At 44.8% G+C, this 19088-nt stretch overlaps 1 protein-coding gene across 7 annotated transcripts in view; it reads left to right on the forward strand.

Moving 5' to 3' along the window:
* TSNARE1 (t-SNARE domain containing 1) overlaps window positions 1–19088 on the forward strand; it is a 518176-nt gene that overhangs the window by 377104 nt on the left and 121984 nt on the right. For all 7 annotated transcript variants that reach the window (XM_025208583.1, XM_025208579.1, XM_025208585.1 and 4 more), the window contains 2 exons: window positions 2421–2495; window positions 3450–3506. In XM_025208583.1, the coding sequence (XP_025064368.1) occupies window positions 2421–2495; window positions 3450–3506 (132 nt within the window). The remainder of the gene's footprint in view (window positions 1–2420; window positions 2496–3449; window positions 3507–19088) is intronic.

Here is a 19088-nt window from a genome sequence, read left to right on the forward strand (position 1 = left end):
ATTTGTTGTTGATTAAATAAATGCCTGGATTAAAAATTGTGGTTAGAAGTATTATGCAGTAATACACTTGCTTTTAGGTATGAAGTCTACCTGTAGCATTGCACCATCTTCTGTCTGTTTGTTGTATAATGACACGAAGAGAATGCTTTCTATGGCTGTATTTTTCTTCTAAGGTTCAGGCCAATTACCGCACTTTCCTAATAAAAATGGAATAGTATCATTAATAATAATAAAAATCTGGAGGTTTGTAACACGAACAGAAACTGTATTTCTTGAACGATGCCTCAACTTCAGCATCGGCAGGGTAATACCGTTTATTCTGGTCAAATCACAAAAGGGAAAAAGAAAGCTATTTTGGGGAAATTGCATTAAACTACATTAGGGGTTTTCAACCTCTGGCCAGTGGGCCAGATCCAGCACACGGTGCTGTGTCATCAGCCCACAGGGCTCCCCCAGGTCCTGAAATTTGGTGGTAAGGGAATGGTGCCAAATCTCTGGATCCATGCAGAGCCCCAGGACCTCTGTGCCGGATCTGGCACCTGATCCCAGGGTGCAGGGCCTTTGGTGGTCTGCAGATTGGGGAAGGGGCTGTGGCATGCAGGGGGCAGGAGGGGATGGGGCCGAACCCCCAGGACCTAATCCTGCTATGTGGACAGAGAGAATGGACAGTGCTAGGACCCCCAGGACCCAATCCTGGGACACACAAGATGAAAAAGGATGGTGCTGGGCCCTGAGGGCCCCAAACCTGGCGCACAGGTGGTGGGAGAAGGCAATGCCAGGCACCTAGGACCCGATTTGGCCTGCAGACGGGCTCCGTACCACTCATCCAGTCCATGAGGCCAACAAGTTGAGCACAACTGAACCGCATAGTCACCCCATAGTAGCGTTTGCGTGCTGCAGAGCAGGCGTGTGCTGAATACCTTATTCCACAAGTACCGGTGCAACGTGTCCCTTACTGTCTCAGTCTCATGCTGTCGGTCAGGCCGTCCATGAAACCAAATGGATCAACACAGGGGTTCTTTATTCAGGTTTTACCTTGTGCTTCCTCGAGCAAAGCTCCCATCGACATCAGAGGGAGTTTGCCTTAGGCTAGGTCCACGCTAGAAAAGGTTTCCCGGGTTTGCTATACCGGCAAGAAGCTCCCCTAGCATAGTCATCTCTTCTTGGGGCAAGAGATGTTCTGGTTTTTTGTTTTTCCTGATGCCGCTTCTCCAAGAGAAATACATGATTCCAGCAAAGGCAAAGACATCACCAAGTCCGCATGCCTCATGCGTATTACTGGACCACCAAAAGTTTCTATTGTTAGATCTGGCCTCAGTCTCTTAGGCCATGTAGTACAAACCCCACTTTGATGTGCACCGTAGAAAGTAGGGTTGGTTAAGTGAAGTCCTCTGGGTTGTTCCTTAGGTATTGTCTCTGGCATTTAGTCAGGTGTACTTCTGTGTCCAGCAGCAAAACTTCTGGCGCTTCCCCTGGAAGTATTTCTCACCAGGAGCCTGCATAATCTAAATGCAGCCGGTCCCGTTTGGCATGTGAATGGGAGACGACAGTGAATTTGTGGAAGCTAGGTGATGGCGGAGGCTTGTTCTCAGAGCTAGGTTTTAGGCAGTGTTTCAATAACATGCAAATGCATAAACTGGATTGCTGCTTAGTATTCAAGTGCACTCCATCGAAAAGGCAGAGACAAGTACTATCCATGTTTGTAGTGCAGTGGAGACCTAGTGAATCCCATTCCTCTTGTCCCTGCATTGGAGAGCTTACAGCCTGCCTAAACCAGACAGACACCTAGGGAACGGGAAGGGGTAGAAGAGTGGCAAAGTGACATGACCAAGGTCACTCGGTAGATCAGTGACAGGTGCTCGAACTTTTCAGCATCCTTTCCACGGCTTGTACAGCTACATGGGAATCTCCTGTAGTGCCAAGCACTGTAGTCGCCTACCCTTTTCAAAAAGCCTCTTCTCCAGTGCCAGGAGGGTGCCTGTGTAGGCCAGAAAACAGCTAGCCAAGTTTGTGTGTGACCTCAAAAAGAAGTATGCCATGGGGCCTTTATTATTCATTTTCATTATGCTAGGAACTAGAAGCCAGCCATGCACCTGCCCCTCATTTTCATGCATGTCGTGCAAGCCATGTCTCCAAAGTGAAGAAGTCTAAGTATAGATCCTCCGGTTATTAGGGTTTCATGTTTACTTTCGAGGTAGCTCCTTGGGAATTGGTTCAGCCAATTTGAGGATAATGTATCCCCCCTACTCAGCCACCAAGACGGCTTCCTGTAAGCCTTGCTAAATTGGTTACTGTTCAGATATTGAATAGGTCTAACGCTGCTGAGATCAGGCAGAACCACAGCCCAAGGGCAAACAGCTTCTACCTCCTGCAGTTTGCAAATGTTGATTTCTTTCTTTACTTTTGCCTTTTCGATACAGCAAGAGCGACTTCAGCTGGACAGGTTGAAGAACCAGCTGTCCGATGCCATCCAGCGATACGGAGCTGTACAAAAGGTAGGAGGACACTTAGTCTGCCTTTCCCTTTGTGATGTGTGCGCTTGGGAGGATGTTGACCAGGGCAACTGTGGGCGCTGTTTTTTATTGGAAGTGAAAGATTTGTGGATTTTTCTTGTTCTCATTTTATTTTTAGGAATCCCTCCCCCCCACACCCCATATAATTATTTCCACTGATAATTTATCTTCATTGCATGTGACAGTGAAAGTAGGCTGGTAAAAACCTATTTGGGTTTGTTTTTTTTTTTGTTTTGTTGGGTGTTTTTTAGAGCCACATTTGGGTTTTCAACATTGGGAGGTCGTGTCATATATATTATACCATATCAGATATCATATCATATTTCATCAAATCATATCCTTTAGTTTTCATTTCATTCGCACAGCGGGCATGGCATAAATGTCATGCCATTGCATTATGTCTATTGGCTGTGTGTCATGTTAAAACAGAAGTCTTTTCCTTTTTTTTATTTTTTTTTTGTGTGCCTCGGGGTTGAGCACACTTTGAGCACACTCCATCTGCATAGGGCATGTGACTTTGGATTTTATAAAAAAGTGCCAAAATTAGCCATTGCGTTTTGTGAATGCCCAGTTGCGTCAGGAAGCTGATCTGAGTGGCAAATTGCTACTTAACCCACGTCCTGGCTGTCATTTCTTAAATGCATGTTTTGGTTCTGATAACCTTGTCATGCTTGAAGTTTAAAAGACTTGTAATTTCAGAAGGCCTAACTTCAAGACCAGTTTTTGCTCTTTACTAAATTACAGGGTTATTTTACTTTCCTATGCATGTATTTTAATTCGATGTGAATGAGCAATGTTTAAGGCGACTGTTATATTTTCCCCCAAGTATTTGACCCGTTTCCTCCACCCCTTTCCCTTTTTTTTTTTTTTTTTTTTATTACAGGCACCCGTTTCCTCCCCCCCTTTCCCTTTTTTTTTTTTTTTTTTTTATTACAGAAAATAGCAGAGAAGTCCAAAGCTTTGCTTCCCACAGGGCAGAGAAGCAGTAAACAGGTAGGTGTGTGCATTCAACCTTTGGAGCAGCACATATGAAGAAGGCAGTCTCTCATCCCCTTACTGATGCTGAACGGCGCCTTATTCCCCCAAAAGCCCTCTCATTGAAATCCAAGAGATCGTGCTGTTTGTGTGCCGTTGGGAAGCATGCAGCGCCCTTGGCAGATGGCAACGTTCACAGACTCCTAAAAATAGACACGTAGAAGACGCGCCAGGTTATCTTGTTCATTCCCCTGCCGACACCGAGCAGCTCCTCACTGCCTGCTTTCGACTTGCCTGTCCACTCCAGAGCGTCTCCAGGAATGTTTTCATCCCCATCCCTGTCCCTCGGCCCTTCCTTAGGTTATTTTACAGTCTAATCAATTGGCCGCATACCTGACACTGAATCTCAGACCTCTAAGGGGTAGTCACTCGATCCTCGTTATGTAGCCACGATCCTTACTGCTTTATATTAGTACACATGCACAAAAAGAGCCTGCCCCCAGCTCTAGGAGCTTTGATACCATATTAAACGTTTAGCACCTGGCAAAGTAGGCTGTGGCCTACGAAAGCTTGTGCCTCTTTGAATGACCAGGTTTATAAAGCGCCATCCAGCCCTGCCTCCTGCTTAAACATAATGCACTAAAAATAACAAAATCATGGCAGATCCCAAGGAATGTCCCTGATGCTAGGAGCTCAATCCATCCTTTGTATAACTTCATTAGCCTCATTAAAAGATTAACCAGGCCCTCAGATCCTACATGGCAGCATTCAAAATAGGACTTATAATTGATATTGGATGACAGAAGCACTGAACTGCACTCTTAGCATCAGCATGTATATTTGAAAATGGTAACCTACATTTTCCTTTTCCGGGCTCTTAGGAAAGATCCTGGTATGCTTGTGAATCCCTGTGTCTTCACTAATCTACATCTCTTGAGATTTGGCCCTACCTGTGTCCTAACTGTTTGTTACACCGATGGCATCGGTGCTTCTCATTAAGAAGTTCTTGTTCGGGCATTAGCGTGAAGTCGCGAACGGCCCTGCAAATAAGGCAGAAAGCGAAAATGTGGGCCAGAAATCTGTTTTAATTGTCAGGATTTAAATTATTAAGACTCAGTGTCTGACTTCATCATGACTTATTTCGTGTCGGGGTACTTCTTTAATACCAACTCAAGTTGCCTCATTAAATGTTTGCATTGGTGGCCTGGAGCTTGCAGAGGATCTACTGTATTTACTCGATTGTAAGATGAGGTTTTTTTTCCCCCCATTTAACATGGGAGGGAGAAGTCCCTTGCCTTAGAAATTAGCACGGGGGAGTCTGGGGACAGGTGGCTGCTGTGGCTTGGGCTCCAGCCCCTATTCGGGGTTGGGGCCATAGCAGCAGCTGTTGCTTCCCCCTGCACTCTGCTGGGCCCATCTCCCACCTGCAACCTCTTCTCCGTCCTCCTTCCCATCCTCTCCCCCCGTTACCTTTTACTTTGTGCTAGCAGACTTAATCTACGCTGCATCCTAAGGCACTGAATACAGTCCCAGCCTGTCCCCATAGCAGTGGTCTGCAGCCTGCACTGCTGCTATGAGGACTGGGGTGAGGCCCTGCTCAGTGCCCTGGGCTAGAGTGGGGACAGTCTGCTGGCACGGATCAAGGGAAATGGCAAGGGGTGAGGGGGGATGTGGGTAGCAGCGGCTGGGCTGCAGGGAGGGGAAAGGGAGAGCAGAGGCGGGGGGGAGGAAGGAGTGGGAGCAGAGGCTTGGGGGGGCATCAGGGGGAAGAAGTGGCAGGGGACAGGCACAAGCCAGGAGCAAGCTGCTTGACCTCCCCTGTAGCAGTGGGGAGGATGAATTGAAGACAGTCCTCCAATAATATAATTAAATACAAGGACAATTATAATAAATTTATAAATTGTCCATGTATAGAATCTAATTGTCAGCAGGTCCTCTTGAATTCAAGGTTGTCTTAGATTTGAATAAATACGGCAGGCTACTGTTGCTGTTCGGGAAGATGGTTGTTTCTGTGTGCTGCATTTTTCCCTCCTTATTCCCCAACAAGTGGTGGTAGATAATGAATGATTATTCTTGGCCACAGATGGCGTATTCCTATATGTTATTTAGCCAGATTCTGATCACACTGAAGTCAGTGCACAAACTTCCAGCATTGTCATTAGGCAACCAGATTGATTCACTGTGACTCTAGATGGGGCATGCAAGGTCCTGATTTAAAAAGTTGGCCAGATCTCTCACAGATGATCATAGCCGGAGGATGTAGGAGGAGGAATTTGTTTAGGAACAAGTAATACTGTAGGAATAAATTAAATATTAAAGGAACGCATCTTATAGGAATACATTTTAAATTGTCATAATTAAACCATAATGGAATTCCAAGGGAAGGAGGGACGATACGGAGACCAGAAGAGTCTACCTAGTTTGCATTGCCCTGAGAAAATGAAAAAGAAAACAGTGTTTAACATGTTTTTAACCTGTTGTGTTAGGCAATGAATAGCCATTGGAATGGAGTATACATGATCAGGAATTTTCTCCCACTACTTTTTTGGTTTGTTTTATTGGAAAGCATTGATTGTAAAGCTCAAAACTTTTCATGAGAATGCATCAGCTTTGACAGAGTATTTGCTGGGAAAGGGGACTCAAATCCAGGCTAGAGTTCATGTTCAAAATAGAAGTGCATGTGTTGTGTTACACACAACTTTAAAGTTGCTAATATGCTGGTGGTCAGGGCACTTCCCTGGTCCAAATACCTTATCCGGTTCTTATAGAGCTGGAAGGCACAGAACCAATTTTTCTGTAGCTGCAGCTTGCTTTTCTTCACATTTTATATATGTAAGCTTAATGTTAGTGACTTCTTTCTTCTCTGCATATGACAGGTGGTATTAAAATCTCTTCTTTGTTTGCATGACCTTGAGATAACACAAATGATCATGTGCTCATCTTTGGTGCCTGCAATACGGATGCCCATGTGCAAATGGAGATAAACTTGTGTGTTTGCTTTTGCAATCCCTGATGTACATGTTCACACCTGGTGCATGTAGATTTTAGTGTGCACTAAATGAACAATTTGAGCATCAACATACAGGAGTTTAAATGTCTTTGTGCATATCTGGGTCTGCCAATGCTCCTGCTGTGATGTAAACCCAGAGGTCCTGGCTAGAGGGTCTTGCACCTCTGCTCAGGGTTAACCAATTGCCAGATTTGGGGTCAAGAGGGGTTTTTACCCCACGGTCAGGTTGGTACAGCTTGTGGGAGTTTTTTGCTTTTTTTCTGTAGTGGGGGAATATGGTCCTTTTTCTGGGATCTCTTGAGCATATTTTTAACAGCCTTTGCACCGGCAGGACGTTGGTCGCTGTGGTTCCCCTGCTTTACCTGCGGCAAGTTAGGGCGTTATGTCTTGTGTTGTCAGGGTTGATTGTGTAGCTTTGCTAAGGGATTAGCCCAGTGCTTCTCAACCTTTTTAGATTCCAGGCACCCCTAGATAGACTCATGACACTCCTCAGGAAACATCAGCTCTTAGTTCGCACGCTCTTGTTTTTTTCTTGTCGGCAGAAAAAATAATGGAGTCGTTTTTTATTGCAAAGAACTGAGAAAGACCACAAGTATTGATTCCTGCTTGAAATCTTTCAGTTTATCTTATGAACCATGTTTGTATGCTAACAATGCTGATGCTACATAGCAGCCTGTGGCACCCTTGAAAAGACCTCAAGGCTCTCCTTGGTGCCCTGGCTGAGGATCCCTGGGTTAGACGACGGGTTTGTATAGGATGGTTTGGATGGGATCCTGTTTCAGGCAGGAGTTTGTACTGGATGGCCTCTTGTGGTCCCTTCCAGCCTCCTTTTTCTATAATGCTGTGTTTGCATTGGCCATCTACCAGCACACGTTTGTTTTCTTCCTCCATAGAATATAATGAGAAATTAAAAAAATACGGAGTTTGCTGTGGTTAATGTAATCTTGGGATTGATTCCCCCCCCCCATGTGCACAGTGGACAAGAATTGAAAGTTATAGCTTCCCACGGCAACTTTAACTATTCCATATTGCACATTTATTAAGGCATTCAAGTCAGCACCCTGTACAGTAATACAAAATGCTGCACATATTCAGAGGAGCTGATTTATAGTGGCTGCGAGAACTGCAACGTGAATATCCTCGATCCTGGTACAGGTTAAAACAGAATCAGGATGCTGGCACAAGGTTTATTTTATTTAATCATCAGGTAATTATAGCACGTGTAAACGGTGATGAATTTCCTGTATATAGTCTCCTTCATATTTTCTCTTGGAAAGTTGTTTTCCTTCAGTAACATAAAGTTCGATTACTTTGAGGAATTAACTAATTCCCCCATGATCCCTGGGTTCAGATGAACAATCACACGCACAATTATGCAAACCGGCCAGTTGTTCCCCAGTTTGATTTTTCAGAAAAAGGGATTGAGGATCAGCACGCTGAATATGAGCCAACAATGTGCAGTTGTCGGGGAGGTGGGGGAGAGGTAATACAGTCCAATCGATGTATGGGGGCCTTATTTGGCAAGCAGAAAGTAGTCCAATCTGCGGCATGTGTAATTAAACCTTCTACACTTTGTCTCCTAACTCAACCTCTCTCAGTGCAGGACTATTAGTAGCCATAAAATCAGTAAGGTCCTGCCAATTGCAAGGCTGATGTTGGAGAAGAGGCATTCTGCTTAACAAAGTAAGCAACCTCAATGAGGTGTGAACAGCTGAGAAGAAGCTGATGGGACTCTCAGAGGAACATGATGACAACTATTAATGAGGTGTGGAAATCTGAGAGAGTTTGTTTCTAGATGCATTTGCATCTCCCTACATGACAATCCTATTCAGGCAAATGACTGGTGGTGTTTTCATGATTTATAGGACTTGCTGCATTACCTGCATACTGGGAGGTATTACCAGGTGTGCCACAAGAAGCAATTCTTCATCACTTTTCAGTATTGGTGAGAGTGCATCTTGGCATGCTTTATCCAGATTAGGGTACTGCACTTCACGAAAAAGGTGGAGAAACGGGAAAGAGGACAGAGGTCAGCAACAGAAATGAGTTTGAAGTCTAGAAGCTAGGACATAGGAGGAAAGGTCAGAAGAACTGGGATTGTTTTAGACTGAAGGGGGATTTGATAACAGTCTCCAAGTACAGGAAAGGTTATTACGGAGACAGTGGCACTCAGTTGTTTTCTGTCCATGGTGGGCAGCACAAGAAGTCATGGGCTTTAATGGCAATTAGGGAGATCCTAAAAAGTTCGCAATTATAAGGGGGGTTTAAGCACTGGAAGAGATGATTTAGAAAAGTGGTTGCATCTTCATCGCTGGAAACCAAGGGCAGGTTAGGGAAGTATTTTCCTGGGATGGTTGAGGCAAGGGTGATCCTGCCTTGAGGTGGGATTTGGCTAGATGACCTCCTGATGTCTTTTCCAATCCTATTTTTTTCTACAACGATATAAATATTCAATCAAATAATGATGGTTTAGGCAGATGTAAAACTGGATATACATATATAGGTAGATGTATCTAGGTAAACATAAAGCCTGCAAAAAACCCCACCAAATTCAGCAGTGATTCCTGTAAACCAAAATAAAAGGAGAAATACCTCCCTCTCTTTAATTATTACTTCTCCAGCAGCACATCCTTCTACCAAAGGTCGCGTTGGAGGAGTATTGTGGCTTGAAGCAGAAGAAAGAGTGAATTCAAAAGCTGGCTTGTTTTTAAGGATCCCGTATGGTAAACGCATCTCTTCTTTGTGAATGCATCGTCTTTAATGCACCTGCATTTACTCAAACGTCCCATAGGGTCTTCAGTGACTGGAGTTGGTCAAAAACTCTGTGTTATTAAGCGGCAGATACTGGATACTCTGTACAGACAAACTTTCTGGGCAATCACCAGAAGTATTTGGAATAGGAGAAAGTATAGGTTTGTCATAAGGAATACAGCGTTAACTGGGAGTTTTCTACCAAATGGCAACATCCAGACAACTTTTAAAAAGGGGCTAAAAAGGGAAATTTTTTGTGGCATTTTTATAATGACTATACTTCTTTATGCTGTAATGCCACCCTCCTCATTTCCTGTCACCCACTTAGGGAGAAAAAATAATTACTATTGTGGAATATGACAGTTGGCAAAAGATTGTCGTTGTTGCTGGTTTCTTCTGCATGCTGGACCTTCCTTTTGAGGGTTGGCAAATTATGTCGCTTAAGCACAAGACACGTAATAACTTTCTATTTATGTTAAAGGAATTTACCTTTGCAAAGTGCACCACTTTAAATAAGCATGGTCCTTGCACAAGATGTGATATCTATTTTTTTCTTATTGTATACGTGTCTACAAGCACATGCCTAGCATTGCCTTTGCAGGGGATTACAAATGAATGTTTTTGGGGTAGCAAGGTCTGATCTCCAACCTTTATTAGAGAATTGTGCATTGACTTTGTATGTAATTTATTTTTCACCCACAGTGGTCACCTCTGAAAAATCAAAATATTTCCAGGAGCTGGTAGTTGCTGGCATTTGAAGTACTATAGTTAGGACTCGATCCATTATCCATTCAAGTCAGTCCATTGACTTCTCAAACTATGCCCTTATTTTGTATAGTTAGACTAGGTCGTTACTTTGATTTTGTTGTGTTTATTGGCAAATTGCTATTTACATCAAGCTATTCCCTAGAAGCCATAGCACGGTCTAGGAGCCTGTTTTCTACACGCTGTACAAACACAAGCGGAAAATGGTTTTGTTTTTTTCCCTATAGAGTTTACAATCTAAACTCTGCATAGTGGCTAACGATGGGTTTTTAATTTAACTGCCATGTTGTTGTGGGTTTTCTCCATCTCCTAAATCTTTGTAAGGTTACCCTGTCAAAATGATCTATTCTATGCAATTTGAATCCAGGCTTCCTCTTTTTTGAATAATATGGAGTGTATTTTTTTTCCTCTCTCTGAAATGTAACATTTCTTACAGTTTCACAAGCTGAAAACAAGAAGGGGTCTGCATACAAATGGAACAGCTTTGTACTGTGTTATCTAACATCTCATGCTAGCATCGTAATATTTTGGACTGGCTGGTATATCTTAAGCAATCAAGATTGTCCGTTGCTTTGCTGAAAATACATCTTGCATGTATAATGGTAATTGATACATCTGTTCAAGGTTATTCTGTGTGTAGTCATTCCTGTAATGAAGAAACATATTCGTACAATAATTCAAACTTTTCTTCTGCTCTGTGGGTCTCCCTCAAGAATCCAGACTTCACCGGGGTAAAACTAGCAGCAAGTGAGAGCCTGAATTATTGACTTGCGAGGGAGGATGCTCCAGATATCCTAATTCAGACAGACAAACTGTAGCCCCTTTACCAACCTGATTTTTTTTTCCTCTCTAAAGTTGTTAGGAAATGGCACTTAATTATGTTGGTGGTTGTTTAATTGTTTGGGTTTTTTGTTTTTTGTTTTCATTTCCTGACTTTTAATTATTTGTCTTTTATTATTTTTTACTCCAGGAAGAGATCTCGGAGTCATTGTAGACCAAGTCCCAGAATAATAGAACCAAAGTTCATTCACTGTAATTTGTAGGATCCAGGTTTAAAACCAACAAGACAAAGTACTTTTTTTTTCAACTCGGTGCGTAGTTCCTTTCTGGGACTCATTACCGCAGGAGGTTGTAGAGGTAGGTTCAAAATCCAGGTTCAGAAGGGAACTAGACACATTCATGGATAATATTAATAGTTGTTGAACAGAAGGGTTGGGGATGTTTCCTCTGGCATCCTGAAACAAATAGGAGTAGATGCCAGGGAGGGTAATGAATGGGGAGGAAATCACTCCAGGTATTTTTCCCTTTAAAGTATCCACTCTTCCCACTGTTGGGGGGATACTGGGCTAGATGGACTATTGGCCTGACCCGGTATAGCATTTCTTATGTTCCCCAAACCTCATCATTTGTTTTGAAAGCTGAGGTGCACGAGTTAAATGTTAAGGGAAGTTTGAATTAGTTCAGTTTTTTTTTCTTCAAGTCCTTTCACATGCTTTGGTTTTAATTCTTTTGCCTCTTTTGGAGGTAGGCAAGGATTTTTTAATCAAAGGCTTCCAAAGTGGATTATATTATCCTCAGACCTAATTTAATATAACTAGGATCCATCCTTCCAAGGGGTTTGAACTGATAATGCAAGGTCCAAAGCTGTTTCTTTGTTCTCGCTGCATCCCTCGTGGCATACAGGCGGCTTTTGCAGAGAAAATGCCCACGGCTTTTCTTTTTTTCCTAAGGATACCGGCATGCTTTATATGCTATTATATATCCATTATTTCCCTTTCCGTGCATGCTCCTGCCCCTGTGGAAACGCAGCAATCTTTCTTATGGAAGGCAGAGGTTACCTGCTGCTACCTTGCAGTAACTAGGAAGTTGAGGAAAGAAAGGAGTCATGCAGCAAAACTAAAGGGCACCTCTAGGCTGGGAAAACATAATTGTTGGGAGGTGATGTGGAGTTTGACTAGGGCCAGCTCCGTTATCAGTAGCAATGCTTAAGTTTTTATACTGTGGTAGCCCCATGGGACATCCCATTAAGCATCATCAGGATTTTCAGCTTGCATCTTGCACCTCAGCTATCAAGCATTTGATGGTTATCCCTATTACAAGAGTGGGATTATTTCAGCAGGCTACAGATAGGCGGGCTGTAAAAACACATGGCCCCTGAACACTGTACCAGCCTGCTGACGCCACAGCATCCTGGGTTTGCTTTAGGAATACCCTGTCAGACTCCTATCGGGGCCTGAGCCTGCTTTGCTTGGAAAGGGCTATCAGGAGCTACAGGTGCAGAAACAGTTGCTGATTTAGCTAGAGGCTGCAGCTGACTCTATGCACATGTGAATGAGGTCTACCTGGCTCTGTTTCCGAGTGAGGAAAAAGGTAGATGTCAAGTGTAGGAGGGGGTCGGGGTGGGGAGAGATTCTCGCAGACTACCTCAACAGCCTCCTGTCGGAGCTGGTACATACAGGGCACATCTGCACATGACGCTTTAATGTGCATTAGCCTAAGTTATTGTGCATTAAGGGTGCATATTTACACGTGCATGCCCTTAATGCACATTAAAATGGTGAATTTAGGCTATCCATGTCTAAATTTGATACCTGCATTTGCAGGTATCAAATTTAGATGCAAATAGTTAAAGCTAATTCATGCACATATAGACGTGTTAAAGCACATTGACACTGTGTGGACTGACTGGAGACTAACTTTAGTCTCCAGTCAGTCCACACACAGTGTTAACGCGCTTTAACACTTGCATGTGTAGACACCCCCCTAACCCCGCTTAATGTGCATTAAGCTAATGTGCATTAAATGTAGGCATGCTTAAATGCACATGTAGACTCACCCACAGCCCCCCTGCCCCCATTGCTGAGCCAGGAGTGGAGTCTCCAGACAGAGCGAAGGGCAGGTGGCTCTGTCCAAGGGGAGGACCCCGACCTCCCTGCTCTCCTGTGTAAGCACTCACTTTCCATTCTCCAGTCTGGTGGCTGTTCATCCTCAGCGCTAGGGAGGAAGAGCGCACAGAAAGAGAGCGTGTGGGAAATGGTGACACCAAGATTGTGTGGGCGGCTCATTGAGGCATCAAAATGAAATGCCTGCCTGAAAGTGCCTCTTTAATAACAGGGAGCATTTAGAGACTAGAGAGTGAGACTTTATTGTGTCCGCAGGCTCGGGCAGGTAGCAGAACCGCACCAACACTCGCCATCACGATCCTGGGTCGTTATCCCTGGCTCTGCAACGCTTCTCGTTTGCCTTCATTAGCTATTTGCTGCATTTCCCTTGCTGCTCCTAAAGCCGAGTATAAGGCAAGCTACAAATACAGATGCAGCGCTACCGAAAAGCAAACTCAGAAGTCCGTATAAATGGACACGTTGCGTAGGCAGAGAGTCTGCCTCCAAACCATGCTGCAGTCTCAAATGCTGCGTCCACTTAAAGGCTGACCAGTGGCACGTCTCTCTCTGCACAGGATGTACTGGCACCGCATTGCTAGGCAAGCCCAGCTAGGGCTGCCTGCTGTGCGCCGGCAGGTGCCAGAGACGCACGCCGTACCCCGTGTGCAGATTATACAGGCCATCCTGTGCAGTCACAGCCAGAGCCGCCGGGTGCGTGCTGACACATGCCAGCCTCTCTCTGTGCAACGCAGCCTACCCGGGCTGTAAATGCAATTCCTCCTGGTGTTGGTGGATGAATGCTGACCGTTGTACTGGAGTAAAACACGTGCAGGCTCCAGTCTCAGAGCTGATGTGTTTAATATTGGTTTCCAGCAAGTGCAGGGTCTCAATGGCAAGAAAATAAAAATCGAGCTAATTTCTACAGTGGTTGCACTTGCCTGGATGGTGCTCAGTTCACAACTGCAGCTTTTCCTTGTGTGTTTAATTTTCTCTTCTGAGTGGGCAGATGATAATATAATAGGCAGGCAGTTTATGCCTCGTGAGAGTGGAGGTGGGTTTTGCAGGGTAATGATGATATTTGTTTTAAGTGACATCATACCTTCCCCCTCCTCCCGCTTCTGCGTCTAGAAGTTGTGTTGCTGACCATGCGGATGGACTCTTGCCCTCGCAAGGACCGTACAGTTACCGGAGAGACAAATGTGAAACCTTGCACTGTGTGTCACCTTGCTCCAAAGTGAATGCAGCGCTATTTAATACATTTAAAACCCCTGTGGAGATGGATTATTGAAAGGAAGGAAATTGTATTCTTCTAAACCCCCTTTGATGGCTGCCTTTATAATGTGATTAAAGGTGAACGGCAATCGCATTTTCCCTAGAAGAACACATTTAAAAATAGCTTAACCCTTATGTCACTAAGGTAAATAGAAAAGTCCTTGATAACTTGTGCTAATGAACTGAAAGTAAGCGTGCCCCTTTCAGCTCTGTCATGGGGGGCGGTATTCCTATGGTACTAATAGCTATGTTATGACCGTTTCCCATTTGTACCTATATTTTATTTTCCTCCCATACCCCTATGAAGGAGATCAGTGCCATTATCCCCATTTTAGAGATGGGAAGGTGAGGCTCAGTTCCACAAAGGGTTTTGGTGCATAACCCCCATTGATTTCAACAGGATTCAGGCACCTAAATCCTTCTGTGGATTTGTGTTGGGAAAAAGAAAGCCTGGTTTACGTGCTGGCACAGCCCTGGCAGGTAAGGGCTGTGGATAGCTCCCAGCCTAGAGCTGGGGTGGATTTGCCAACAACCGCTGGTACGATTGCTCACAGAAAGCAGCTTCTGCTGGCAGCAAGGGATGTGTAGGTTAGATATTAGCTGTGTCTTTTGACCAGCAAGACATTATCTTGCAGCTCATTGCCCATGGTGTTAATGGCAACCCTCTTCCTACCTTATCAGGGTTTCCATGCCAAGCTGTTGGGCTTGAAACCAATATTGTCACCCTAGAGAGCTAGGGGAACCAGGGAAGGTTTCTGGCTGGATGGTGAATGGGGATTTACTTCAGGCAAGAATCCTGTCTTGTTTCTCCCCAACTGCTGGAGATCCTACCTATGCCCTGGATGGCGTTACGTCTCCAGCATTCATGAAGACCCTGCATCTTTATGGGCATTTGCAGCGTGGCCTGGGTACAGGACTATTTTAGCCACGTTGCTTTGAGAACAGACTATAGGCTTCCAAGTCAAGGTGCCTTCCTTGCTCGACAGAAAGACCAAGTTGCACTCGTGTATGTGCATAGTGCCCCATTGCCCTGCATGCACTTATTGGTCGCTCCTTCTGGTTACTAACGGGATGTGAGCTGGGGCATTTTGTTACAGAGAGGGAGAGGCATTACATGCATGGCCTCTAATGCATTCATCTTCAACGGGGACATAGCAGCCTCCCAGGATGGCTGAGGAAGGGCTGCACAAACCATCTCTGCAGGACCATAGAAAGGATGAGTGCATCATCAAAGTGCTTATGGAGAAATGCGTTTTCCCTTGAGTTGCAGGTCCCGTGCTTCCCCGCAGGAAGAGCTCCTCTAGTAATTGTCCGTAGCATCACGTTGTTACAATGGAAACTGGAAACCCCGAGTGCCAAACGCAGGTAGCGATTGGGTCGGAGACTTTGTGTAAACTAACCCTCCCCTAGTCCACCGGGACATCTTCAGGCAGGTCGGGGATCTGAAAAATGTATTTCAAACGTATCTGGAAGAGTGTTTTATGATTTATCTTTAAGAACGAAACAGGATATGTTCTTATGCACAGTTGGACGGGAAGTCTGGGTGCAGTTGGTCTCTCTCTGTGTTTGCCAGCTGGTTTTAGGGCTGCCCTTTTTGCTTGTATAGGCACTAGCAGATCATGCGATAGCTGCTCCCCCTGCTTCACAACATGGTTCATGGCTGAATGAGCATCAAGCTGTCCTGCTGTCCGGTCCAGAGAGGAACTTTTGCCTTCCCTCCTATTTAGCAGTAACCTCTGCTTTTGGAGCAAAAAGACAGGGCTTCTCTTCCCTGCTCTGTATGTGCCTCTTCCAGCGTGTCTGAGTTATCAAGCACCTGGTTGTTGTTGTTGGGGTTTTTTGCACCCAGCTGATGGCAATGCTTTAATTTTGTAACACGTTCATTGGTTTGAACTACAGACACATGCACACGCTCACAAGGTCTTTGCACACTGACTTTCAACCTGCAGAATACTTGGAAATTAATGTAGTGATGGAGACCAGGAGCTGAGACTCCGAACTCCTAGGCCCTGTTAACGACCTTTCTCGGACTGCCTCTAAACCCCTTGAGCTAACGAGTTAGGCAGATGTATGTACATTTGTCTGTGTTCTCCCCCAAAGTGGCCCACTAATGATACTATTTTTTTTCCTGTCATCTGGCAATCCCTTTCCACTCATCTGAAGCCATTGCTGAATGCTCTGGAGTTGGGCAGCTTTAAAAATCAGACATGCTAAGGGGTCTCCGTACCCTTTTTTATTCATTTGTAGAAAGGGCTAAGCTATTATTGACAGGCTGTCCTAGGAGTCGGATCTGAGTTGAATGTCCTGATCGGCCACTGGCTTCCCATGTGTCCTTGGACATCAGCCCGTCTGAGCCTTGATTCCCAACTGTACGATAGGGACAGGAGCGCTGCCTGACCTCTCGGGGGGCTGGGGGGCGGTTACAAATAAAGATGCGAACACAGGTAAGGGGCTCAGATGTGGTGAGCCCCAGAAGTAGATCAGGGGAAACCAATGTTTAGCAGACAGTATCTGCTGCATCCTGCATATTTTTGGGGATCTAATAAATGTTTGAAAGGTACTTTGGGGCCCATAATTAGTACATTAAGGACAATTTCCTAACAATTATGGCTAAATAATATTAAGGCTCTCAAGTAAGAAGAGGAAGGATTGTCTTGTGGCTAATGTACTGAACAGAGATGCAGACCTGGATTCAGGTCCTGACTAAGCTGCAGACTTCCCATAGGATCATGGGTAAGTCATGCCATCTTTCTGTGCACCAGGTCCCCATCTGTAAAATGGGGATCATGATGCTTCCTTTCTCCGGTATTGTCCTGTCTGTTTAGGTTATAGACATTTCAGAGCAGAGAGAGTTTCCCATTGCATTTATGCAGGGGTAGGTAGAGGTTTGCTGCAAAGAGGAAGGTAAGACGTTTTGCTCGGCGTCCACTGGGCGATAGGACAAAGTAGTAACAAGCTTAAAGTGGCACACAGCAGATTAGTTCAGACACTTGGAAAAACTTCCTAACGGTGGTGGTAGTTCAGCACTGCTTACCTAGGGAGGCCGTGAAACCTCCTTTATTCAGATGGTTTAAGAGCCAGTTAGGCAATATCTCTTAGGAAAGGTTTAGTTATAATTGGGCTCGTCTTGGGGCTGGGGAAGGCAGCAGATAGGCTCTCAAGGTTGCTGTCAGACCCATTTGGTATGGTTTTTCTGATGGTGTATACAGCAACGGACACAAAGGGATCCCAATTACGGCCAAGCCTCTAGGCACTGCTTGCATACGAGTGATAAATAACCCCGGGTTCTGTGCAACATTGCCACGAACTATAAGAAAGCTGCTATAAAGTCAAATCAAGGAGTGTCATCCAAAAAGCTCCCTTGGTAGACTGCAAGGTACTGGCTTGCTGCTTTGAGCTCTTACCTGTATATCAGCAGCAAGGGAGTGCTAAGGTGAAGGAAAGTCTGCACCCTCTTGAACAGCAAGTGTGCCCTTGGACAGGGAGAGTGTGCAAGGGCTGTGTTAGCAGCAGCAGACCACTCGCGTCGGCTGGCACTGCCGGTTACACGATGAGGAGTGCTGGTTGCTCATAAGCCTGTCCAGCCATTTGCATGCACGCTGCGCTCCATTCAGCCACCTCCTCATGTCAATATTGACCTCTGCCACCAAGGGACTTATGATGACTATGATTATGCTAAGAAGACACTTTACATATGAGACATGACATCATTTATTTGAGCAAAGAGCCAATTATCAAAAAAACGGGCCTGATTCTGGTGTTGCCTGTATAGCGTTGAGGCTGGTATCAGTCTTTCGTGGAGAGACACCAGCACCAGTGCAAAGGAGAACAAGGTTTGGCTTATACCTGACACTTTACCTAAGGGCAAAAATACCTTGGTGTCTTGTTGCAGTGTTCATCCTGCTTCATACCGTTCTTGCAAGTTCAAGTGCACGAGATAGTTTGAGTTGGATGCAGCATTCGGGTGTTTTTTTGCTTCTATCTGTGATCCCCTTTCCGTGCTGTCATGCAACATTGAGCAACCTTGAACACACCTGAGCTCCACCCCAGACGTAGCTTCATTTCAGTAAGGTGTGCCACCACGTGATTTCTTAATTTCGGGCATCTGTTGAAATGAGAGATGCTCCACAGATAGTACATCAAGCTCTACGTTGTTATGATGAAGGCAGTAGCAATAGCTTGTTGCAACAATGGGGGTGGAAAAGGGGACACTAATAGTGTATATCCATTTTTATATCCCCCATTATAATATTATATTTTAGAATTCAAATAAAACATATTATATAATAGTATAGCATACTATAATATAGCATAGACTATTATAATGCAACTAGATTGATATATCATTTGAAGATGCAGTATGTGTCAGTATTAAATGATTCAAATGCAAAAAAGGCTCATTTTAGCATTTACTAGAACGACGGACATAATCCCCTTTCTTTCAAAATGCTGTGCCAGAGGTGATTTGTCCTACCCTGATGCTGTAGCTGAGGATCAATCCAGAAGGAATAGTGTCAGTAAGTACCAGTGAGAACGCCAGGATCGTGCATACCTAGGGAGAGGCAGAAATGATGGACTGGATAAGCTACCAAAGGTAGCCAGCCCTCAACTGGTCCGTTGGCCATCATCATTAGTGTCTATCAGCAGCACGTCACCATAATGTGCCCCTGTCCCTTAGCATTACTGGGGGGACTCTTCACTCCCATGGACAGTTAACAAAGTGCTTTCACTCAAGCAGCATGTGTGCTCCCTGGTTTTGTGCTTTGTAGCTATGTGTGAGGGTTTGCAACAGTGATTTGGGTGCCTCCTTTGAGCAAATGCTTGCTGTTGAACACAGGGGGACTGAAGTGACATGTCCACCCTGCCTCGTTAGCCAGTCCGGGAGAGCTGAGGCAAGGCGGGTGCCACTCTTAGCACCTC

This window comes from Alligator sinensis, unplaced genomic scaffold (assembly GCF_000455745.1).
Source record: "Alligator sinensis unplaced genomic scaffold, ASM45574v1 scaffold326_1, whole genome shotgun sequence".
Lineage (NCBI taxonomy): Eukaryota > Metazoa > Chordata > Crocodylia > Alligatoridae > Alligator > Alligator sinensis.